This window comes from Xyrauchen texanus, chromosome 27, assembly GCF_025860055.1.
Source record: "Xyrauchen texanus isolate HMW12.3.18 chromosome 27, RBS_HiC_50CHRs, whole genome shotgun sequence".
Taxonomy (NCBI): domain Eukaryota; kingdom Metazoa; phylum Chordata; class Actinopteri; order Cypriniformes; family Catostomidae; genus Xyrauchen; species Xyrauchen texanus.
In genome coordinates this window covers 9395394-9418370 of record NC_068302.1, presented here as the reverse complement: position 1 = coordinate 9418370, position 22977 = coordinate 9395394, and the positions used below count along the sequence as shown (strand labels likewise).

General features: G+C 36.6%; 2 protein-coding genes across 4 annotated transcripts; both read left to right on the top strand.

Moving 5' to 3' along the window:
* Positions 1-420: 420 nt before the first annotated feature.
* kctd9a (potassium channel tetramerization domain containing 9a) lies at positions 421-10254 on the top strand. Its single transcript, XM_052094940.1, has 12 exons — positions 421-590; positions 2318-2439; positions 2518-2561; positions 3332-3428; positions 3793-3851; positions 3965-4093; positions 5088-5155; positions 5256-5351; positions 5971-6120; positions 6811-6916; positions 7057-7190; positions 8486-10254. Exons 1-12 carry the CDS (start codon positions 543-545, stop codon positions 8600-8602), a joined length of 1170 nt encoding a protein of 389 aa, XP_051950900.1. The 5' UTR covers positions 421-542; the 3' UTR covers positions 8603-10254.
* Positions 10255-10981: 727 nt separating this feature from the next.
* Positions 10982-21925, top strand: ankrd39 (ankyrin repeat domain 39). Of its 3 annotated transcripts, none has more exons than XM_052094945.1 (5): positions 10982-11043; positions 17746-17837; positions 18099-18202; positions 19512-19715; positions 20061-21925. In XM_052094945.1, the coding sequence occupies exons 1-5, from the start codon at positions 11036-11038 to the stop codon at positions 20208-20210; spliced, it is 558 nt and encodes a 185-aa protein (XP_051950905.1). In that variant the 5' UTR covers positions 10982-11035; the 3' UTR covers positions 20211-21925. The 3 variants fall into 3 exon arrangements, with proteins under 3 accessions (XP_051950905.1, XP_051950904.1, XP_051950906.1); XM_052094944.1 differs by lacking the exon at positions 10982-11043 and adding an exon at positions 13267-13631; XM_052094946.1 differs by lacking the exon at positions 10982-11043 and adding an exon at positions 13267-13847.
* Positions 21926-22977: the final 1052 nt, after the last annotated feature.

Genomic DNA, 22977 nt, shown 5'->3' with positions numbered 1-22977 from the left:
GTGAAGTACATAATTCGAATAGATGATCTGATCCAAATATTTTCTGACATAAAAACTGACAAAAAAAGTGTTTCAAATCTTTTACTATTGCATGAAAACGCAATATTTCAGATTGATTTTATTTACTTCACAGTTTGTTTACAGTCCGTCATAACCTTTGACTGCCCCGTAATCATATAGTTTTAAAACGAATGAGCAGATTTACTAGTCCCGCCCACAGTCACTGAAAAAAAATTTCCCTTGCGTCAAAATTCCATTCTCACAAGTCAAGTTTTTCTTTTAAAAAAAGGTTACACCACAATTGTGTCTGATTGGTCCGGACCACAGGCCCAGTCTGAGATATTCGTTCTGTGATTGGTCAATCGCTGATGTCGGTGACAGTCATCGCTTTTTGATTGGACAGTTGCTTCGTCATCATGATACAATGTAGCTAGGTTGGTTCTTCCTCCTCCTTTAACGTAGTTAATAGTTTAATACATAGATAAGTTAGCGAGCTGTAAATATATTAACACTACAATACGTTAAATTATTGTAAAGAAAGTATGCGAAGGGTGACGCTTTTTGTCAACGGAACCTCCAAAAATGGCAAGGTGAGTGAACACACGCAGTCCACGTTTAGCCTGTTCAACTCCTCCAGTAAGTGTTGTCGGACAAAGTGATGTCCTGTTAATGACATAAAGCGTTTCTCTACCTTCATCTCACTATTTACCAAAAAACTGTAACCGCATAGATAGCTTGTGTGTTTAACCCTTTAAGTTGTCATTTATCTCTTGCGGTTGAAGATGAGGCCAAATAAGAGCGACAGAGGTGGTTATCATTAAAATATTATCTGATAAACCTCCATATCGTATGATCTGAATTGAATAGACACTACTAAAACCAACAAGTTTGACATGACCTACATAGATTATTAGCTAATTTTAGTTCTTAAAATGCTATGTACTTTAATCCAGCCTATATAGTTATGTGCTAGATGATTTTATTTTTAAGATTATTATAATAATTTTTCATCTATATACACTGGCTGCCAAAAGTTTGGAATAATGTGCAGATTTTGCTGTTTCGGAAGGAAGTTGGTACTTCAATTCACCAAACTGGCATTCAACTGATCACAATGTATAGTCAGGACACCAAACAGCACCATCACTATTTAAAAAAAGTGATTTTTGATCAAATCTAGACAGGCCCCATTTCCAGCAGCCATCACTCCAACACCTTATCCTTGAGTAATCATGCTAAATTGATAATTTGGTACTAGAAAATCACTTGCCATTATATCAAACACAGTTGAATGCTATTTGGTTTGTGAAATGAATCTTAACATTGTATTTGTGTTTGTTTTTGTGTTGCCACAGTATGCAATAGACTGGCATGTGTTAAGGGCAATGTTAGGTAAAAATGGCAAAACAGAAACCGCTTTCTCTATAAACTCATGAGTAAATCATTGTTTTGAGGAATGAAGGATATACAATACTTGAAATTGCCAAACAACTGAAGATTTCATTCAAAGGTGTACAATCTTCAAAGACAAAGGACATCTGCCTCTAACAGGGACAGAAAGAGATGTGGAAGGCCCAGATGTACAACTAAACAAGAGGATAAGTACATCAGAGTCTCTAGTTTGAGAAATAGACGCCTCACGTGTCCTCAGCTGACAGCTTCATTTAATTCTACACGCTCAACAACAGTTTCATGTTCAACAGTAAAGAGAAGACTCAGGGGTGCTTATGGGAAGAATTGCAAAGAAGAAGCAATTTTTTAAACTGAAAAAGAAAAGGTTAGAGTGGGCAAAGAAACACAGACATTGGACAACAGATAGTTGGAAAAGAGTGTTATGGATCTTAACCCCATTGAGATTGTGTGGGATCAGCTAGACTGTAAGGTGTGTGAGAAGTGCCAGACAAGACAGCCACATCTATGGCAAGTGCTACAGGAAGTGTGGGGTGAAATGTCACTTGACTATCTGGACAAACTGACAGCTAGAATAACAAGGATCTGCAAATCTGTCATTGCTGCACATGGAGGATTTTTTGATGAGAAATTATTATTTTTCACGTTATTAATGTCCTGACTATACATTGTGAATATCTGATCGAAATCTGTACATTATTCTAATTTTTGGCTGCCAATGTACAATAAAATACAGTAACCAGGATAATCATATATAAATTGCTGTTATTTACAAATTATTTTTATATGTTAAGAATAAATGTATATTTAATAAATATTTAATTATTCATTGATTAGTCATATTCATCCAGACAAATTCCCAATGCAATGCAGTATCACTTTCATCAAGCCCTTATTTCTTTTGCAGGTTGTAGCTGTTTATGGGACTCTGTCTGATCTTTTGACAGTTGCCAGCAATAAATTGGGAATCAGGGCTAGTAACCTATATAATGGGAAAGGTGGTCACATAGATGACATTGCTCTCATCAGGTGAGATTGACACCTCTATTCTCTAAATAGGTCATGTGACAGGAATTATTGGCTGCTAATTGTGTATGTAATCCTCAGAGATGATGATGTGCTGTACGTGTCAGAAGGAGATGCCTTCATCGGTGAGTCAACGTCATTTTCATTGTACCTTTTTTTTCAAACCTTCTGTTATAGAAATAATGAAAAACTGACCTGATATTCAGGTCAAAAATGACCCGTATAGAGTATAATAGATTTGCAGTAGATGTACAGCACACTCAACTATTAATTATGAGCAGGAAATTGACATTGGTTTACCTTAGTGTTTTCACACTGAATAAAGGCTTATATAGTAGAATTTTAACTGGAGAGAGTCTCGCCTATTTGCGAGTTGTGGTACTACTTGTGTACACTAGATATACAGCCCAGGTATACTTTGTTTTTGCATGTTTCGGGTCGGCGCATGTCTGGTCGAAGAGTATACTGTGAGTATAATCTTCTGACCGCAAGCAAATATGAACGCTTTTGGAGTCAATGATTGGTGCATGCACCGGCAATGCACACAAACGATGACCGCGTCTGCGAGTCCAGAAAATCTGGCCGGCATGCAGACTGGATTAGGACAAAATTGACCTCAGGCATACAGTACTGTGCGCAGAGAGATCCGCTACGTGAATGCGCAAAATATACTTTGACCTTTAGAGAGAGAGATTGAGATCTTGTGACACTCAAAAAAAATGTTTTGTGGTACTCTTCATAATGCCACAAATGCTGTAGATTGAGCTCAACTTGTATTGAACCCAAAACATTCCTTTAATTCTTAAATGGGTCAAAAATGACCCGAACATAACAGGAGGGTTAAAACCATGTATTCAGGGCAGTGTGTGATACTATCTCTATGTCTGTATCTTAGATCCTCAGAGTGATGGGAAGACATCAGATGACAACTCTGGATCACACTCTGATTGGCTGACGCTGAATATTGGTGGCCGTCTCTTCACAACTACTAGGTAACAATGTGGGGTGCCTTGCTGTTTTATTGGCTTATTATTTATTTATTGAGATTTATTAACAACACCAATTACATTCCTAAATAGGAACCGTCATATAAAACAAATTCTTCTGCCAAGTAATACTGTTAATTATCCAAACTGTAGGCTTTTGATGTTTGCCAAGCAATTTGGCACATGGGTATATAATTTAAGGGTTGTGTACTATGTATATTGGCAAACATATTGGCTGGATTACAACAACTTTGAACATTAGTCATCAATCAGATAAAGCCAGAACTATCTGTTTTGTAAGAATCTTTAAAGGACAATAGATGGCCTTCCCTTTAGACATTGTCACGACATCTGTTTCCTCTTGCTTTAGGAGTACTCTTGTGAGTAAGGAGCCTGACAGTATGCTGGCACACATGTTTAGAGAGAATGGTAAGTGTAATTGAATCTACACGGACTGATTCATGCATTGTGTGTTGTGCTAGTTCGTTAGATTGTAAATCAGAATTGTATCAGAGTTCTTTTCTCCTCTGCTTGAACTGCAGATGTATGGGGTAATAAGCAGGATGAACGAGGGGCTTACCTCATTGATCGCAGCCCAGAGTACTTCGAGCCCATCCTGAATTACCTGAGGCATGGCCAGATCATTGTCAATGAAGGAATAAACTTACTCGGTGAGTGAATCTCGGAGAGCACCAAATGCATTTCCTGATGAACAAGTCAAACCTATTGTATGTGTGAAAAGAACATTTTCTGGCAAGTTGATCAGTTATACATTAAGTGCTGCATGCCTTTTTTATTTTGGCAATTCAAGCAATATTACATAAAATTATCATCACATTAGAGAAACCTCTTTGGATAATAACAATTGCGTGTTCAAAAATAATCCAAAAGTTGGCATATCTAATATAGGAGCTGTATTGCAGGTTTTCTTTGCATTCTTTTGCATGCCGGTCTTAATTTTAAATACATTTAAATGAACAGAACTACAGTAAATGCACTAGAGATGTTACTACAATATTCATACATGTGCCTACATAAACACAACAAACATCGACATAAATGTATATAAACAATGTAACAATCAAAGATCATTCTTTTATCAGCTTAGTTTTCATTTGCAACGCCTTAGAATGTTTCTCCTCTACTTCGATTTTATAAAAATGTTTTATAATGTGTCAATACTGCAGTATTAATATTAAAATTGTCCCATCATTAATTACTCACCCTCATGCCATCCCAGATGTGTATAACTTTCTTTCTTCTGCAGAACACAAACAAATATTTTTAGAAGAATACCTCAGCTCTGTAGGTCCATACAATGCAAGTAAGTGATGACCAGAACTTTCAAGCTCCAAAAACCATATTAATGCAACATAAAATTATTCTGTTTTAAATATATGGAGATATGTTTTAAACCACTGGAGTCATATGGATCACTTGTATGCTACCTTTATGTGTTTTTTGGAGCTTCAAAGTTTTGAACCTCATTCACAGATATTCTTCTAAAAATCTTTGTTTGCGTTCTGTTGAAGAAAGTCATACACATCTAAGACTGCCCCTTTAAATGTAATATTGTTTGTCTATCCTTTGAGTTATTCTAATATGATATATACCCGAAATGTGTTCTGTTCTTCAGTTCATGGAATATTTGTATGCTACTTGTAGGAGTACTGGAGGAAGCTCGATTCTTTGGAATAGAGCAGCTGGCCGAACAGCTAGAGGTCTCCATTAAGGTAATAGAATGTTTTTTTCTTGTAAACTGTATAGCAATTTTATACATTTTTATAAACGTGCTCTTTTTTTTATTTTTTATTTGATTTATTTTTACATCAGAATTCTCATCCCCCTGAAGACCATTCTCCACTCTCTAGGAAGGAATTTGTTCGGTTTCTGCTGGCTACACCAACCAAATCAGAGCTACGCTGTCAGGTAGTGGACATTGTTCATGAATGAATTGTTCAATCATGTGTTCGCAAGATCAGTCAGGGGCTGAGCTCGACTAATAACTAAGATGGTAGAAAAGGCTGATAACCGATTAATCGGCCGATAGTTTTTAAAATCGTTTCATAGAATGTTAAAAACATTTTTTAGTCGGCACAGGCAAAGAGGCCAGAGCCCAAAATTACTCTGAATTTGAAGATGTTTATTTAGTAAATTTTTCAACCAAAATCCCATTTATATTCTGAAAGATTGGGTGCATAATGTGGGACTTTGAACAGTAAACTTTCATTTTGACTTTCATTTTGAAATGACAGAGCCTTGGCTCCGTTACAATGCTCTGTATTTAATGTTTACCGAAGTAAGCTTTTTATAGCCTATTTAATATTTGTATTATTCATAATATATGAAGTTTGTGCTGAAAAGGGACGTTTCTATGTAGTCACATTTTTCTTTGCATGCCCTTACATAAAAAACTTAATTTTCAGAGGACCACGGAGGGGGAAAAACTATCTGCACCGATTAATCTGTAAAACTGATATATCGGTCTTCTTCTAGTAAGTAGGCGTTACATGGTTTTTCACATCCTCCCTTGCTTTTTCCTTGTCAGGGTCTGAATTTCAGTGGGGCTGATCTTTCTCGGCTGGACTTGCGCTATATTAATTTTAAGATGGCGAATCTGAGTCGATGTAATCTCACCTATGCAAACCTGTGCTGCTCAAACCTGGAGAGAGCGGACCTGTCTGGAGCCAACCTGGATGTGAGTTCAAAATCTCTCGTGCATTTTTTTTTCTCTGGCCCTGTTAATTTGAAGCCATTCTGAAAGGGATAATTCACCCAAAAATTAAACACAACAGGTGAAATTTCATCAGCAGATCAACAACATCTGTCAAGCTCCAAAAAGGACCATAAAAGAAGTCTATCTGCAAACTGACTGTGAGCTGTATTTCAAGTCTTCTGAAGCCATTCAATAGCTTTTCCAGTGAGCTGTTCACTTGAGAACCTGATCAGTCAGATTTAATTTTTTTTTTATCAATAAATTGTTGATCTGATTCAGTTCTTGAGTTCAACATATTGTCTAAATGATCTGGTCGCAATGGTTCTTGAGTTATCAGCACACTGGAGGGTGATATTTTCAGTGGAAAAACTACTTAAATTTACCTCTGCTCCTCACACAAAGCTATCATATGTCTTCAGAAGACTTGGATTATAGTGTACAAGTCTTATGGACTATTATGATTTTATGTTCCATTTTTGGAGTTCGACAGCTGTGGTTTCTGAACTGCCGTTATATGGAAAAGAGTTGGATGAAGGTTTCCAAACAGCATACAGGTTTGGAACAAAATGAGGATGAGTAAATAATGACAGAATTTTCAGTTTTTGGTGAACTATTTTATGACATTGATTTTGTAAAAACAAAAGCTGACATGCCAACTGACTTGTGCTTCAGGGTGCTAATCTTCAGGGCGTGAAGATGCTCTGTTCCAATGCAGAGGGAGCGTCTCTGAAAGGATGCAACTTTGAGGATCCCTCTGGGCTCAAGGCCAATCTGGAGGGTAAAAGTCCCCCCACATTTTAGTTTCATAAACCATATGATTTTTTTTGTATGTATGAGATTATGTAGTGCAGTGTCAATCTGTAACTAATACATTTTGCATTGTCATTGTTTGTATTTGAATTTCTCTGTGCACTCAAGGGGCTAATCTGAAAGGTGTTGACATGGAGGGCAGTCAGATGACTGGGATAAACCTGCGTGTGGCTACGCTGAAGAATGCTAAACTGAAGAACTGTAACCTACGTGGTGCTACATTAGCAGGCACTGATCTTGAGGTGAGACATCAGTGTTGTGTTTCTTAAACCATTAAGTCTAAATATACATTATAAAATGGATTGTATTGTTCTCGGATGCTGATTGGTTAATACAACGTTCAGTCATGTTTAAACTATATAGTAACACCTACATCTAGCTATACATTGGAGCGGATAGTGAAGGAAAAGCAACCAACAAGTGTCCAGCATATATGGGAACTTCTTCAGTACTGTTTAAACAGTTGGGTGAGAGAATGCCCAGAGTGTGCAGAGCTTTAATTGATTTTTTGTTTTGTTTTAGTTTTTTGTTTTGAATTGGTTTGCTTTACTTTTTTATTTGTTTACATTTTTTTTTGTGTTGCTTTGTTGTATTTTTCGTTCAAGTCCTAATTATTATTCTTCAGCTTGTTTGGTTTTGACTTGCTTTGCTTTTATTGTATTTTTTTAAACACAGAATTTGACTTTAAAAATTTGGAAACTTCTATGAATATTTTCCCAAAAATAAAATAAAAGGAATAGGAATAGTTTACCCAAAAAGTTTAAAGGGAACACTTTACAATATGGTTCCATATATTAGCATGAGTTCATTAATTAGGTATAATGAACAAACAATTAACAATATATCGTTTACATCATTTATTAATCTTTGTTAATGTTAGTGTATAAAAATACAATTGTTCATTGTTAGCTCATAGTATATTAACTTATAATACTTTCGATTTAAAAAATGTATTAGTATATGTTGAAATTAACATTAAGCAATATTAATAAATGCTTAATAAGTATTGCTCATTGTTAGTTCATGTTAACTAATGCATTTACTTATGTTAACAAATAGATCCTTATTGTAAAGTGTTACCAAAATGCATTTGAAAAGAATGTACGAGGTGTTTTTGTCTATATAATATAAGTCAGTGGGGTTCAAAACTCTCAAACTCCATAAAGGACATATAAAAGGCAGCATAAAAGTAATCAAATATAACTTGGGTGGTTCAATCTATGTCATCTGAAGCTATATGATTTCTTTGGGTGAAAACATATGTATGTCCTTAGTCTCTATAAGCATGAGGTTGAGTACCGTACTTGACAAGAGAATTTTCAGTTTAGGGTGAACTATCCCTTTAAGGACAATGTTTGTCTGTAATATTTATGTAGTAAATATTTGAGCGCTAAGGTACTCAATGCTGAGTGATATTGTGATGCTGCATTTAGCCATGACTATGTTCACAATATAGCACTGCCTCTCATACGTACTGCTTAAAACAGAATTTCTCTGACAGAAGAATTGTGTTTTTTTTTAACATGTGTCTGTGCAGAACTGCGATCTCTCCGGCTGTGATCTCCAGGAAGCAAACCTGCGTGGCTCAAATGTGAAAGGAGCCATCTTTGAAGAGATGCTGACTCCGCTGCACATGTCCCAAAGTGTGAGATAACCAATCACATTGCTCCCTCTCCTACAGCCCCACCAGCCAGCTACTCTTAGCACTCCTTTCCCCCCTTCCCCGTTTCATGCTCCCGTGGAACCGTTTGCAATACTAGCACACCCTGACCCTTCTCTCTTAGCTTTACTCATGCACTTGTGCACATCCAGGGTCTTTAATCAATGGCCAAAATGTCAAAAGCTTCTCGTAGAGATTCCAAATATTTAAAAAGTCTGCATTGACCGTTTGTCAAAACCAAATCCATTGTTTTTCTGTTTCTATATATGTATTCATGCTTTGCGTTAATCTATTTAAAGTTAGTTTGTTTGGATTTTTATGAATGGATACGTTTTGTTTGATCTCCGTTGAAGAATTCAACATTTCAGTCGAAACGATGTTGGAATACAATCAAATATATCTATAGCGTTTTAAAAGTATCAAGGAATTGTAGTCAGTTTATGATAAAGCTTTATTGTTGCTGTTGTTGCACAGCTTACTGCAGGCAAACATATAGTAGCATTTGTATATAAAATATGGAAAACTGGAAAATGCGATAACCACATCCTATACAGTATAACAGAGTGGTATGATTTCAAATATGCAACATAAACTTATAGCTCTAACATCATGTTTTGTCACAGTACATGAAAACGAAAATGGTAGTGTTTGTTGTTTGATCTACCTCCCATACATTCAGTTCTAGATTTTAGTCATTGTCAGTTTAGTTTTGTTGCGTTTTATAACGTTTTTGAATCGACACAGTTATGCAAAGACTTTAACCAAACACAAACTGAATTTTGCTGCATTCTTGCAACACTTTCAGGTCTATTATTGTAATAACACTTAGCCATTGGTTAATATGCACAATATTTAACCAGTGGTGCCAATATGCTGGTTTATATTATCACATCTGTTTGTAAATGCTATTCTTTTCTCTTTTTTAGCTTTCTGCTTTTTCCCCATTTTTTTGTATTTAAAATATATTTTTATTGTTTAAAATGTTTGAGTGACCAACTGTGTTTACCCACACCAAAATGAATGTGATGTTTTTTGACATGATCAAATCCAGTGCTTCCAAGATATCGAGTTCATCTTGGCAGAATGTTAATTTGTCCCACTATTTTGTTAACACTTGATCTGAAAGCACTAAATTAGGATTTGTGCACTCATATCTTTCATTGTTTTTATAATACATTTCACTGTTACAAATTCTAAGTAATAAGACTGATAAAGTAGCACATTTATAAACCGTAACTTAGGTCTGTTATAGACTTTTCAATATCAGTTTACGGATTATTTGCTGCATGGTTAAAAAAATTAAAACCCAACCATCTCAGTCAGAAATGTTTTCTGACAATGGCTCAGAGTTACAACATGTTCTTTTTTCATTTACAAATGTTATTATAGGTACTTTATAATCCTGTTCAATGAAGGCAATCAATATATACTTCTGCACTTTAAGTGTGATTCTCTATGTAGTGTATGTATATCAGGCCCTTGAGGAAAGGGTGCAAGCTATTTATTTGTGTATCAGGCTGTATTTATGTAAGGTGGAGGTGAGGTGAGGATCTACTCCATTCTCACCTTCTCACCGAACTCTCTTGCACTCACTCTATTACGGAAGTGTATTTCCATAAAAATACTGTTTAAATAAAACTTGTGTTAATTGAGTTTATTTGACTTTGTGGATTTTTATTTGATGAATGATAACACACTGATGGATGGATTGATTTTTGAGACATTCATAATATGTGTGAGTACACGCATGTGGGATACTAATAATTCACTGTCGTTGTATAGAAAATGACAGCTAATGTATATGAATGTAACTTGGACCGATAATTAAGGGACAAGGCTTTTCCTACCAGTGCTATGCAGATGATACACGACTCTACCTGTCGTTTCAGCCTTACGACCCCAATGTCTCAGCTCCTATCTCTGCCTGTCTCTCTCTCTGTTCCTCTAAGGTGAAATGATCTTCCAACCTCCACATGATTGCTGAAACCATCTCAATATTGAAGAACCAGCTGAAAACACATCTGTTTAGAGAGCACCAATCCAAACTAAACTAAACTAACCAAACTAAATGCACTTAATATTTAACGATATAAAAAAAAATACTAATAATTCTTGTCTGTTTTTTTATCCATATAATTGTACTTTGGTCATGTTTAATTATTATATATAAAATATAATTTTGTTGGAAAATAAAGCAATTGTCATTTCGAGTTACATTACTGCTTGTTTTTAAAATAGCATATTAATTATGTGTCCTGAGGGAAAATGGGCAGTATAATAATATCAGCATATGGCCCCTCCGATATCTTTTTGCACACTAATACTAATCAGGGCTTTTATTTTGAAATGTCTCTCGGTTATTTTGAAGAGAGGTAACACGTGACTTAATTCACAGTCCTGGCTGTTTGATTTCTTTTCCCTGAGCGGATGTGCAGGTAACAACAGTTTTATAGCTGTTCAACATTTTGTTCGTTTACTCAAACAATACAATCGTATAATATTTACTTGCTAGTATCTTTATTATCAGACAGCGAGATGTTTTCGTGCGTGTTGTGTTATTTGAACTCATGTTCAAATATCAAAGCACGTGATAATTAAAAATAAATGTACATTTATACACACCCACACACATGTACTTGTGTTTACATTGACCGATTAGGTATAGGTTAATACAACTGCGGTTCAATGCAGGGTTCGTACAAGGTGTTTGAAGTACTTGAGTTTGGCTTTTCAAAGATAAGTACCGGAAAACTCTGGAAACCAGCCACTTTTAACAAGAAGTGCTTGCAAAGTTAAATAATAGAAAATCGTTAAATAAGTTATTTAAATGGTTTCATAAGCTAAATCTATTTATTTATTTTTGGGAAAAACACGACAGGTGTCCGGATGATTTTCATTGCTGTGTTTCCGTTAATGGTTCAAAAACATACTGTACATTCTTCTGTTGATGCAGACGAAACACCGGACTAACACACTGTGACCGTGTTTCGACACGCGCGATTCAGTTGCGCGTGCAAAAAGAAACACGACCAGTAGAATGAAATCGACGAACATATGACTGGTTATGAGCCGGATCTTTTTAACAATATGGACAGAAGTCCAGATCACTGCTGAAGCAGCGCATATACGCGCTGTCACGTGGCATGTGTTACTTTTGGCAGCGTTGTTCAGAATGGGCCGATAACATTCAATTGTTACTAATGATTTAAAAATATATAATTTTATAGATACTGCTGTGGCGGATTTAATAAGTATGAGTCTTTGCAACTATTTGTTTCAATTACAAATTACTCTCCAGCGTGAAAAAATGAGATGAGCTGTAAAACGTTCTGAGATTTGAACGTGCAGATCAATGGAGGATTTAGTTTTTAGTCATGGAAAAGCTTTCAAATAGCCAAAAAATATCATTATTTTTATTATTAAAGTTAGCATTCTATAACCTAACCTTTAATAATATAAAATGGCTTGACTCTGTTTGCACATTTTTAGAAAATATATTTGAAATTGTCATTTGGATGAAAAAAAAGTCCTTTTCCCCTTCACCTGGTACACCTCTTCTATGAAATTGAAATTGATGTGTTTATTTTGTACTTATTTTTAATACAAGCATTAGTGCAAGGCCGAACATGTGTGCAAAAAAGCAAAACACAATTATTATTAATGATTTAAAAGAATGTTTGTCCTTTTGATTTCATGGCATTGGTGTTATCAAAGTTAAAGCCTTTTTTTGTGTAACCCATTCAACCCTCATTATTGTTAACTTAGTGTTAACTTGCTTCGTTCGTTCATTAAAATATAGCTTCAAGCAGCTATGACTGGCCCAAGCACAACTGGTCCATTTCCACCTGGTGGATTTTGGAAAACAATGTGGACACATGCATGAACAATTTGGGTAAATATAAGAGGACTATTTTAAAGTCTGTTAAAAGTGCCATACTTCCTGCTGCCAGTTGGTGGCACTATGGCTGTGACTCATAATAGCCACATCAATGTGATCAGCCCTCATTTTCCAAAACATACAGCTGAATTTTCATCAAAATCATACAATGCACACAGAATTTACTTCCTGTTTTCCATTTTTCACTCTAAATGTATTGCTTTGCCATGACTACACCCTACAAAATATACAAAATCCTTTCATAATTTAGCATCTACAATGTCTTGGCATAATGTTACACAAATTTTGTGTCAATCACTTGAATCCCCATGGAGGATTATTTAAAAGGTCAGAGCCTGTGATTTTCAGAAAATCCAAAATGGCCAACTTCTTGTTGAAGTTAATGACTGAGAGTATGAAAGAGAACTATATGTACCAGTTTTGATGACTAGGTGAAAATGGGGGTGCTACAGAGCCCCCCTTACATGCCCATTTTCAAGAGTGCGCTACAGAGTCCCCACGGCATGTTGTCTAAATGTGGTGACAGTCTCATGAGTCACTTATGAGAAGTATTTAAAAGTTCAGAGACTGCAATATTAAAAAAAATCTTCCTGTTGGGATGACTATAATTCTGAAAGTTGTCTGGCATGATGAGAACTATATATGTACCACTTTTGGTGACTATAGGTGAAAATAGGGGTGCTACATAGGCCGTCTTACACACACATTTTAAAGGGAGTACTACAGAGACACCCTCCCCCAAAACTTCCGGTGGCACGGTACTGCTGCGACACGGACTCTTGTTTCACGCTGTAGCTTGGTTGTTTTGTTTTTATTTTGTGTAAGACTGTACGTTTAAAAAAATCTCCGTGGAAGTGTGTATATGAAGTGTATGTATAGTCGACACAATGACCACCTTGGAAAAACTTTTACTGGTACTTCTTATTGCGGAACTCCTCCGGCCATGCCAAACCAAAGGAAACAGTCTGCCGCTGTCATACACCAGAGTTGAGCTGCTGACCCTTCGCGCTGCGGGAGACCATCTACCGCCCGACCTCATTGAGGATATACGGTCCTTGGACCCGAGGAGATGAACCCGGAGAAGAGGGAAGAGAGGAGGTATCCGACAGCGTCTCCGAAGGAGAGGTAACAGGCCACCGTTACCCTCCGTGATCCTCAGTAATGTGAGATCTTTGAAAAGGAAAATGGATGAGTTACGGATTAACGCTTCAGCCTGTTATGAATACCGCGAGTCATCTATAATGGTGTTCACGGAGACATGGCTGCGTCCTGATGTTCCTGACTCACTGTATGAGGTGGAGGGTTTCTCTTTCATTCGCTCCGATAGGAGTGAGACGTCAGGTAAAGACAGAGGCGGAGGTATTTGTGTCTTTATTAATGATAAATGGTGCAGGCAACATACATTGCGGAAAAGTATTTGCAATCCCGACGTCGAATTAATGTGCTTGAGCCTAAGACCTCTGTATCTGCCCAGAGAGTTTGGCAATATCATCCTCTGCAGTGTGTATGTCCCTCCAAGTGGGAACGCTGCAAAAGCTGCAGCACACATTACTGACTGCGTACATCAACAGTTACTGCGCACTCCGGAGGCTGCGGTTGTGATTTTAGGGGATTTTTATCACTGCAAATTGGAATTGTCACTCCCGGGATTCTCACAGTACGTTAAATGTGGTACAAGAGAGAATAGAATCCTTGATAAGTGTTATTGTAATGTGAAGAATGCTTATATGAGCAGGGTTAAACCCCCGTTAGCAAATTCGGACCACAATGTAGTACATCTCATTCCTACTTACAAAACTGTCCTTAAAAGCAGTAAACCATACACCAAGACTGCGAAGATATGGACGAGTGACAGCATAGAGTCCCTTAAAGGCTGTTTTCTCTCGACAGAGTGGAGTATTTTTCATGAACTGGACGTGGATAAAGCAGCAGAGACGGTTACGGATTACATAAAATTTTGTGTGGACAATGTTATACCTCAAAAAGAAATAATTATGTATCCTAACAACAAACCATATATAACTAAGGAGGTTAAAGACTGTATCAACCGCAAGAAATTGGCATTTAAGAACCACAACTGAAAATAGTGCAAGCCGAGCTTAATCAATTGCTCAGGGAAGCCAGGAAGAGACATAAAGAACTAATCGAACAAAATTTTAGAGAAAAGAAATCAAAAAACCTATGGGACACGATGATGGCAATCACGAATATGACACCGGCTCAAAAACGTATCAGCACTTCAAATGACCTGCAAAGAGCTAAAGAACTGAATGACTTTTATCTGAGATTTGAAACTCGGGACTTCTCTTTTGAAGGGAAGAATATTTTAGAGACAATTTTAGTCACAGAGCAGGATGTAAGGTTGGTGGTAGAACCCAAGGTGGTAAGATTGCATTTTAAAAACTTATGTACTAAGGCGGCAATGGGACCGGATGGAATATCAGCATTTTTGTTAAAGACATGTGCAGATGAGCTGACACCTGCATGGTTTCCAATCTTCCAAAAATCAGTAGACTCGCATGTCATACCCACTCTGTGGAAGAAATCAGTAATTACACCGGTAGCTAAAAAACCATGCCCAAAGGTGAATAATGATTTTAGGCCTGTGGCGCTAACTTCTATTGTTATGAAATGTTTTGAGAAGATAATGATGTAATTTCTTAAAAAAGATGTTGGTGCGTTTTTAGATCCGTTTCAGTTTGCTTACAGGCAGGGGCGTGGCACAGATGATGCTATTAGTAGCATTTCACATCTGGTCAGTAAACATCTTGAAGACCCCAAAGCCTATGCACGTATTTTATTTGTTGATTTTAGTTCGGCTTTTAACACTATACAGCCTCACATGCTTATTCAGAAACTGAAACATATGAATGTTAACCATTTTATTCTTAACTGGTATTTTTCATTTTTAACAAACCGTACTCAACAGGTTAAAGTGAATGATGCTCTTGCGGAACCCAGGCCAATCAGCACTGGTGTCCCGCAGGGCTGCGTCAGTTCACCAGCCCTTTTTACATTATATACTAACGATTGCCTCAGACACCATATTGATAATTATATTATAAAATTTTCCGATGATACAGCAATCCTTGGCCTCATGCATAAAGATAAAAGTCCAGCTGCGTATCATACAGAAATTGAGGAATTTGTTCTGTGGTGCGATGATAATTATCTTATGCTAAACGTAACTAAGACTGAGGAGATGGTGTTTGACCCAAAAACTATAGGTGACACCAGGCCTGTAGTAATTAATAGTGTACCCATTACTCAGGTTAGCTCTTATAAGTACCTGGGTGTACATATTGATAATGCACTGACCTGGAAGGACCATGTAAATACTGTCTGCTCCAGACTCCAGCAGAGGATGCATTTTTTACTGAAGACTCAGATTGTATGGAGTAGAACAAAAATGTATGTTGTTATTCTATCATGCAATATTAGAGACTATTTTAAAGTACGGTATTATAAGCTGGTATGGTAACCTGACAGTACAATCAAAATCACAGATCGCTCGTCAAGTAAAGACAGCTATGAAGATTATGGGGGTTAAAAACTATCTGCCCCCCCAGAAAATCTATGAGCAGTCGGTTATCAGACAGGCACAAAAAATAGTTTCTGACTCGACTCATATCCTCCATCTAGAATTTCAGCTTTTACACTCTGGCAGAAGATTTAGAGTTCCTAAATGTAGGTTAAACCGTTATAAAAATTCTTTCAGTACCTTTGTCCATTAAGCTTATTAACGCTAATATGTAGTGTGAGTAATATGTAAATTGTGTATTTTGTAGGCTAGATAGAGTGTGCAACACATAAGTTGTGTATATTAGGGGTGCTAATAGTGTGCAGTATGACAATTGTGTATCATATAGGCCATGTGGAATATAACAGTTGTGTATTTTATGGGGACTATAGAGTGTGCAGTATGCCAATTGCGCATTTTATGGGCCTTGTGCCAATGGAAGGGTTAATGTGTTTACTACTATACATACGTACCTACTAAATGTATATGGGAGAACGTTTGGGAGAAGTATGTGTTGAGGAAATGTTGTGAACTGTCTTTGTGTTGTCTCTGTAAAGCTACGGAATGGACAGTGTCCAAAACAAATTTCCCTTCGGGGACAATAAAGTATATCTTAATCTTTAATCTTAACATGCCCATGCCTGAACTTTTGCCCAGGCCTAATGGCCAATGACTGGTGTGTGTGCAAAATTAATGACATTTTAAGCATGCCAAGTTCTTCAAAAATATCCAATATAAGAAGAAAGGAATAATAACAATGTATGTAAGATATCAAATATCCCTTTACAAATTTACATCAGCAGTGTCTTGACATTATTCTAAAGAATGTAGAATCAATTTACAGTATGTAAACTTAAGAGGGCTGTTTAAAGTGCTATACTTCCTGCTGCCAGTTGGTGGCGCTATGACCATGACTCATAATAGCCTGATAAGTGTGATCTGGCCACATTACCAAACATAAAGCTGAATTTTCATAAAAATCATACAATGCAAACAAAAAATATAATATATATATAGATAAACTTCCTGTTTCACATTTTTAGCCATGAATTTATTGCTTCGTCATGGCAACACCTTTCAAAATATCAAAAATCCGTTTGCAATTTAGCACCTACAGTGTCTTGGCATGATGTTGCACAAATTTGGTGCCAGTCACATGAACCCCTTAGGAGGAGTATTTAGAAGTTCAGAGCATACGATTTTCAGAAAATCAAAAATAGCTGACTTTCTGTTGGGCAGAGCTAATGACTGTGAGTAAGAAAGTTGTGAAAATGGGGGTGCTACAGAGCCCCCCTTTCATGCCCATTTTCAAGGGAGCACTATAGAGAAATAAGAAATATATATATTTTCTTATTTAGAAAATATGGAACATAGCACATGAGTCATATGGACTACAGTTTACGGACCCCGTTATTCACTTTTGTTGGAAAGCGAAATGTGTTTTAACACTACAGTTGCACAAACAAAACAAAAAATGACTGGGAGAATGTGTAGTAAAAGATGCACATTGAGATATGTTGTACTTGTAATAAGGGGTGTTTAATAAATTAACTGAATTAAAACAATATTTTTATTTAAAAATTAACAAATAAAGAATTTGCTTTAATGAATGTAGTTCTTGAAAACAAATAAAAATGTGCTTGAAAAGTCTTTGAATTTAACTTTGAAGCATTTGAATCCACCCTGTCAATGTCTTGATGTTGCTTTATGTGTCCTTAGAATGGATTCCCATGGAAGTCAGTGCACCTGCAGTGCCCATCGCTCAACACCAAGCGTCCATCAAACCCTGGACGAGATGGACTTTGAGAGAGGTGCATATCTGTCCTTGCAATACGCACTGTGGTGCTACCATAATAGTATCAGATGGTAATACCATGAATTAAATGATTATCAAATTCATAACTTGTTATTTACATGATATTCTAAGGTACTTTCACAATGGCACATGTTTAAAGAGCATTGGAATATAAAAAGTATGATAATAACTTCTTTTGTTCATTTTGCATGTTTTGGGTACATCCCTATATGTCCTTTACACAATGTTTAACATAATTTAAATTGTCTCTTTTTAGGTATTTGGTCAGCAGCTATGGATGGAGATATGAAGAGAGTTAGATCATTTCTCAAAAAAGGGATTGACCCCAATATGCGGGACCAGGCAAACTACACTGCTTTGGTTTGCTATTTTGTAATTCAACACTAATTCAAATAAACACCCCTTGCACACCTGGAAGATAAACTATGTTTAAGTCTTGCAACCTTCTTCAGGCATAATTCACCTCTAAATCAGGTTGGGATGAGTTTTCCAGATTCAATTCGGATTCACAAGCTTTCGATTCAATATAGATTCATATGGGTACATTTCAGTTACAATGCCCATTTTGTTTACATATAAAATAAATTCTCTCTCACATAATGCTCTTAATTATAAAGGAAGCTTCTAGGCAACCCTCCTAGGTACAATTTGAAAATATAAATTTTACAAATTATATTTTTCACACGTTTTTCATGGAATTGGTCACATTTTAGCTTTTGGAAAATATTCAAATTCAGTGTCTTCAATGTCTTGAAATTGCATAGATTATGTTGCATATATATATATATATATAATATTGCATAATTTGTACTATTTACAAGTATTTCCATTGATATGTAGAAAACATGCTTAATCGGTACTGTCTCTTTAAGACTAGCAGCAACAGCTAGTAAGCGCATATAAAGAGAGAAGACATGTGTGGTTTCTTTAGCACATCCTTGTGTGATTCTTTTTGTTGTTTTTAATCAACAACTGACTGTAAAAAAACAGTGTATGTAAACTGGTTGGTTTGAGCAATGGAGGAGATAGCGAAGCAGGTTTTGAGGTCAGTACCTTTAATTTGAGGGTCTCTATACATACGACGGTAACCGCCGTCAACATAAGACATGCACAACAAAAAGAGCACACTCGGGCTGTCGTGCTTTCTGGACTCTCTCTCTCTCCCCCTCTCGACACTTGGCGTTCCTTAAATGTCTCTCTCCGTATCACTATAACAAGACACAGGTGTTAGAGATAATTATAATTGCAGACCGACACACGACCACGCCCCCCATGCCACAGTGTATTAAAAGAGACATTATTCAGTGACACAAGGATCAGTGGATCTTGTCTTTGGACAAACAGAACGAGTAAAACCAAACTTGTCCTCTCAACATGCAGTGAAAGGACCTCTGTGCTTTTAACTTATTCTCCACTAAATGAAGATCGCGGTGCATCTGAAAAATCTAAATTTGTACCCAAGTTTCTTACCTGATGGACTACTTACCAACTATAATTGATTTTTGGACTGAATGGACTTTACCTTTGCAGTTGCATCAACTTGCTGACATTGTTTACTAATCAGCCAAAGATTTTATTCTAACAGATATTATTCCAAACCCCATTTATGGTATTGAGCATCTCATAACAGACAACCCATCTCACATATCTTCTTTCTCTGTTGTTTAAGCATTATGCTGGTCGAGCAGGTCATCTGTCCGTTTGCGAGTTACTTCTGGATTATGGAGCTTGTGCAAATGTCCAGACCAGAGGTGGTGCAACTCCCCTTCATAGGGCAGCTTACTGTGGCCATCACAGTGTGGTCAAGCTACTGTTACACTACAGTGCTGATCCCTGCCTGACTGATGATTGTGGAGCTACACCGCTACATAAGGCACTGCTGATAAGCACAGCTACATTTTATTTCATATGCAGTGGATTGTTTGTATAATGTCAAAGGGACAGTTCACCCAAAAATGAAAATACATTCCATATAATTTGACTTTCTTTTTGCATGGAACACATAAGGAGTTATCTACCAGAATGTCCAAGCTGCTATTTTCCATATAATGAAAGAGAATGGGGATTGGAAACTAGGGACAACTGTTTGGAAAATAAAATATGTGTAAATGATAACAGACTTTTCATTTTTAGTGAACTACCACTTTAAGCTTATTGTGTGGCACATTATTTGATTGTGTAAGTTTCATAGTGAGTTTGTGTTTGTATGTGCACACAGGCTGCTGATCAGGGCCATCTGGAGATGTGTGAGCTACTGGTGAACCGCTGTCCAGCCTTACGGGCTGTGAAAGATAAAAGATCACAAATACCTTTGGATCTTTGTCCAGGGAAGAACACGCTTTGGGAGTTTCTGAGGCCACCACAATGACCTGACCTAACCTACATGTCAGGCCTTTGGCCTCCTAATAAAGGAATGTGAAGAATCAAGGGGTGTAACCACCAAAGAGATTGAGGGGGAATTGTCCCAGACAATATTGAGATTAGGGGTCGATCAATATGGGTTTTCAATGACTGACTCTTACGTTTCATAACTATTTGGATACATCCTGGGAAGAACTGGTTCAAAGCAGTGCCTTTGTGACACAGAATGTCTTATGGCTGGAAAGAAGAGTGGCACGTGTCTTTATAGACACCTAAGCTGCTCCTAATATTGTGTAAGCATATGAGAATTGGGTTTAAAGCAGTGGTACAATTAGCCACGACACTAATGCTTGTACATTTCTTTTACATGAAGCGACATAGTCAGGCTGTACTTTACGAATTTTCCAATAGAGGGCGCTATAATCTTATTTATACTGCATTATTAATAATATACACACACATTGATGCCACTGTGGAGCTTGAAAGACTACATAATAGACTATTTGGATGCATGACATATTGGTGACTATATTGGTATTGGCCAATTTTGTAAAAAATGTTGATAATTGAAAAACATTTCAAACTGTCTAGGATGTGGTGTAACTGTCCAGATATTGTAAAAAAGAAAAAAATGTCCCATTAAAAGGCTGATATTAAAAAGTTTTTTTGCCGTCAATAGTTTTAAGTATTAAAAATATATAAGCAATTTTGTTTTAAAATATTTGGATACGAAAAACTTTTGTTTGCCAAATCAAACTCATCTGTATTTATGTTTGAACAAAATTATATAATAGCACATATTGTATTGTTTCCTGAGAATGAACCATTTGCACCTTTCCCTTCCACATTTTATTGGTTAAATTAATGACATCTAGACATGTTGGGCCTTTTACATTCACAATAGCAACATGGATCTTAGAATTTGTTTGGCCATGAAGTTTGTTCCTACTCCATGTCTGTCTGCATGCCATATTAATAATATCAATCCTTCAGTTTAAATAATTTATTTTAATTATTAGACTTTATTGTTCTGTCTAAGGCCTTATCTCTTTGTGTGTGTGTGTGCATACACATGTGTTTCGTCACCACATCCAAGGTCTTGTCTGGAGAAAGGCCAGCTTCCATCTGGAGCTTATTGCAGCTGACGCCACAATACACACTGTGCAAGGCATGAAAGCATGTATCAATGTGATTATTGCTGTGTGTGTTCTGTGAAAGGGATGTGTGTATTGCCTATGCAAGTTAGCTCTCTTATCCTAACAAGAGTGATTAAAACTCCTTAACTGGCTGATAATGCATCTCCAACAATGACACATTTAACCAATGCCATTCTGGCTGGGTCATGGGAAAAATGGACTACAGACCTCATTCGTTACAAAACAGGCCCTGTGTGCATATGGCTGCAAACACTGCCATGGAAAATGCAGCCTAATACACTACAGCAGTCTGACTGATTCATTGCAGATGGCATGGGCAGCATTCGAACAGAAACATGGCCAGATGCCGAATTCAAGTCAATGCTTGATTCTGGGAGACTTTCTACTGCCTTGTGTTTGCCAAAGAGCTTCTCATAAAAAGAGAGAAACAAGTCATGACCTTAATGTGCAATTAGTTGAGAAGTAGGAGAATTGCTCTACGTTTTGATGTGTGAGGTTGTGTGTGAATAAAGGAATATCTCACACTTGATGTGGTAAATAGTCTCTTGCAAGTCTGGAACTGATATCAGTTTGAAGTTTAAAAGAGTCTAACCAGAAAACTGGGAGTTTCTTCATTGTTTGGTGAATGTCGCCATGTTTTAATTTCGTTTAAAGACTTTTATTTCACTTCAGCTATGTACTCTCTGATGTACTCTAAAGATAGATGGATGTGTTATACATTTACACTATCATTTATTGTACTGTTGTTTTAATTTATGTAATATTTTTTTTATATATATATTTCAACATTTCACATTATTGTTTCATTTGATTTATTACTAATTGTTTACTCAGTAAATATATGATTCTTTATGATTACATGAACACATAATTTATATCAGTGACAGAGACACTGATTTTTGGTGCTCTTTCTTTAAAAATGAAGATGTCTGCCTGAAGATGAATAACTAAATTAAGTGGCATTAAACAAATGTTAATCCACAATATTCCCGAGTCCCATGACGCTTTGCGGGTGATGTGGGCGGGACTTCCGGTTAAGTGTAAACAATCGTTATGTTATGTATTAATACAGCATTAAAAATGGCATAAACGTGAGAACAACTGATTACAGAATTATAGCGAGGCAATATTTTTCTTCACTACCTATCTGTTAATGATTATGTGTTTGAAGATGATGGCTAAATATCGCAAATAGGAGCATTCTAGTTATTTTATTGAGTCTTTATCATCGATGGAAGAACTTGAGACTAACCTGAAAAGCTGTGTAGCCTATTAGCGCCTTTGCAGCTGTAAAGTTAGACATGTTTTAAGAACTCTACATTATTTTAAAGCACATACTGAGTCTAGTCAGTACCTGTCCTGAAGAGTTTGTTGTACCGAGATTATGTATGTAGCCTATTGCAGATACAGGGGAGGTCCAGACAGCAGGATGCTCGTGTATTGCTGCTGATTTTCGGATAATTGTTTTGTGGGAGATGACTGTGTAATAAGCTCAACCTAGCTTTATAATTGTTAGTTTACATACATGATGTCTGTATCTAAGTGTTATAACCTAACCTATTTTATATACAGTTATTTGCAGGTGATGTAATGTATTGAAGAAGAGGTAGGATATGT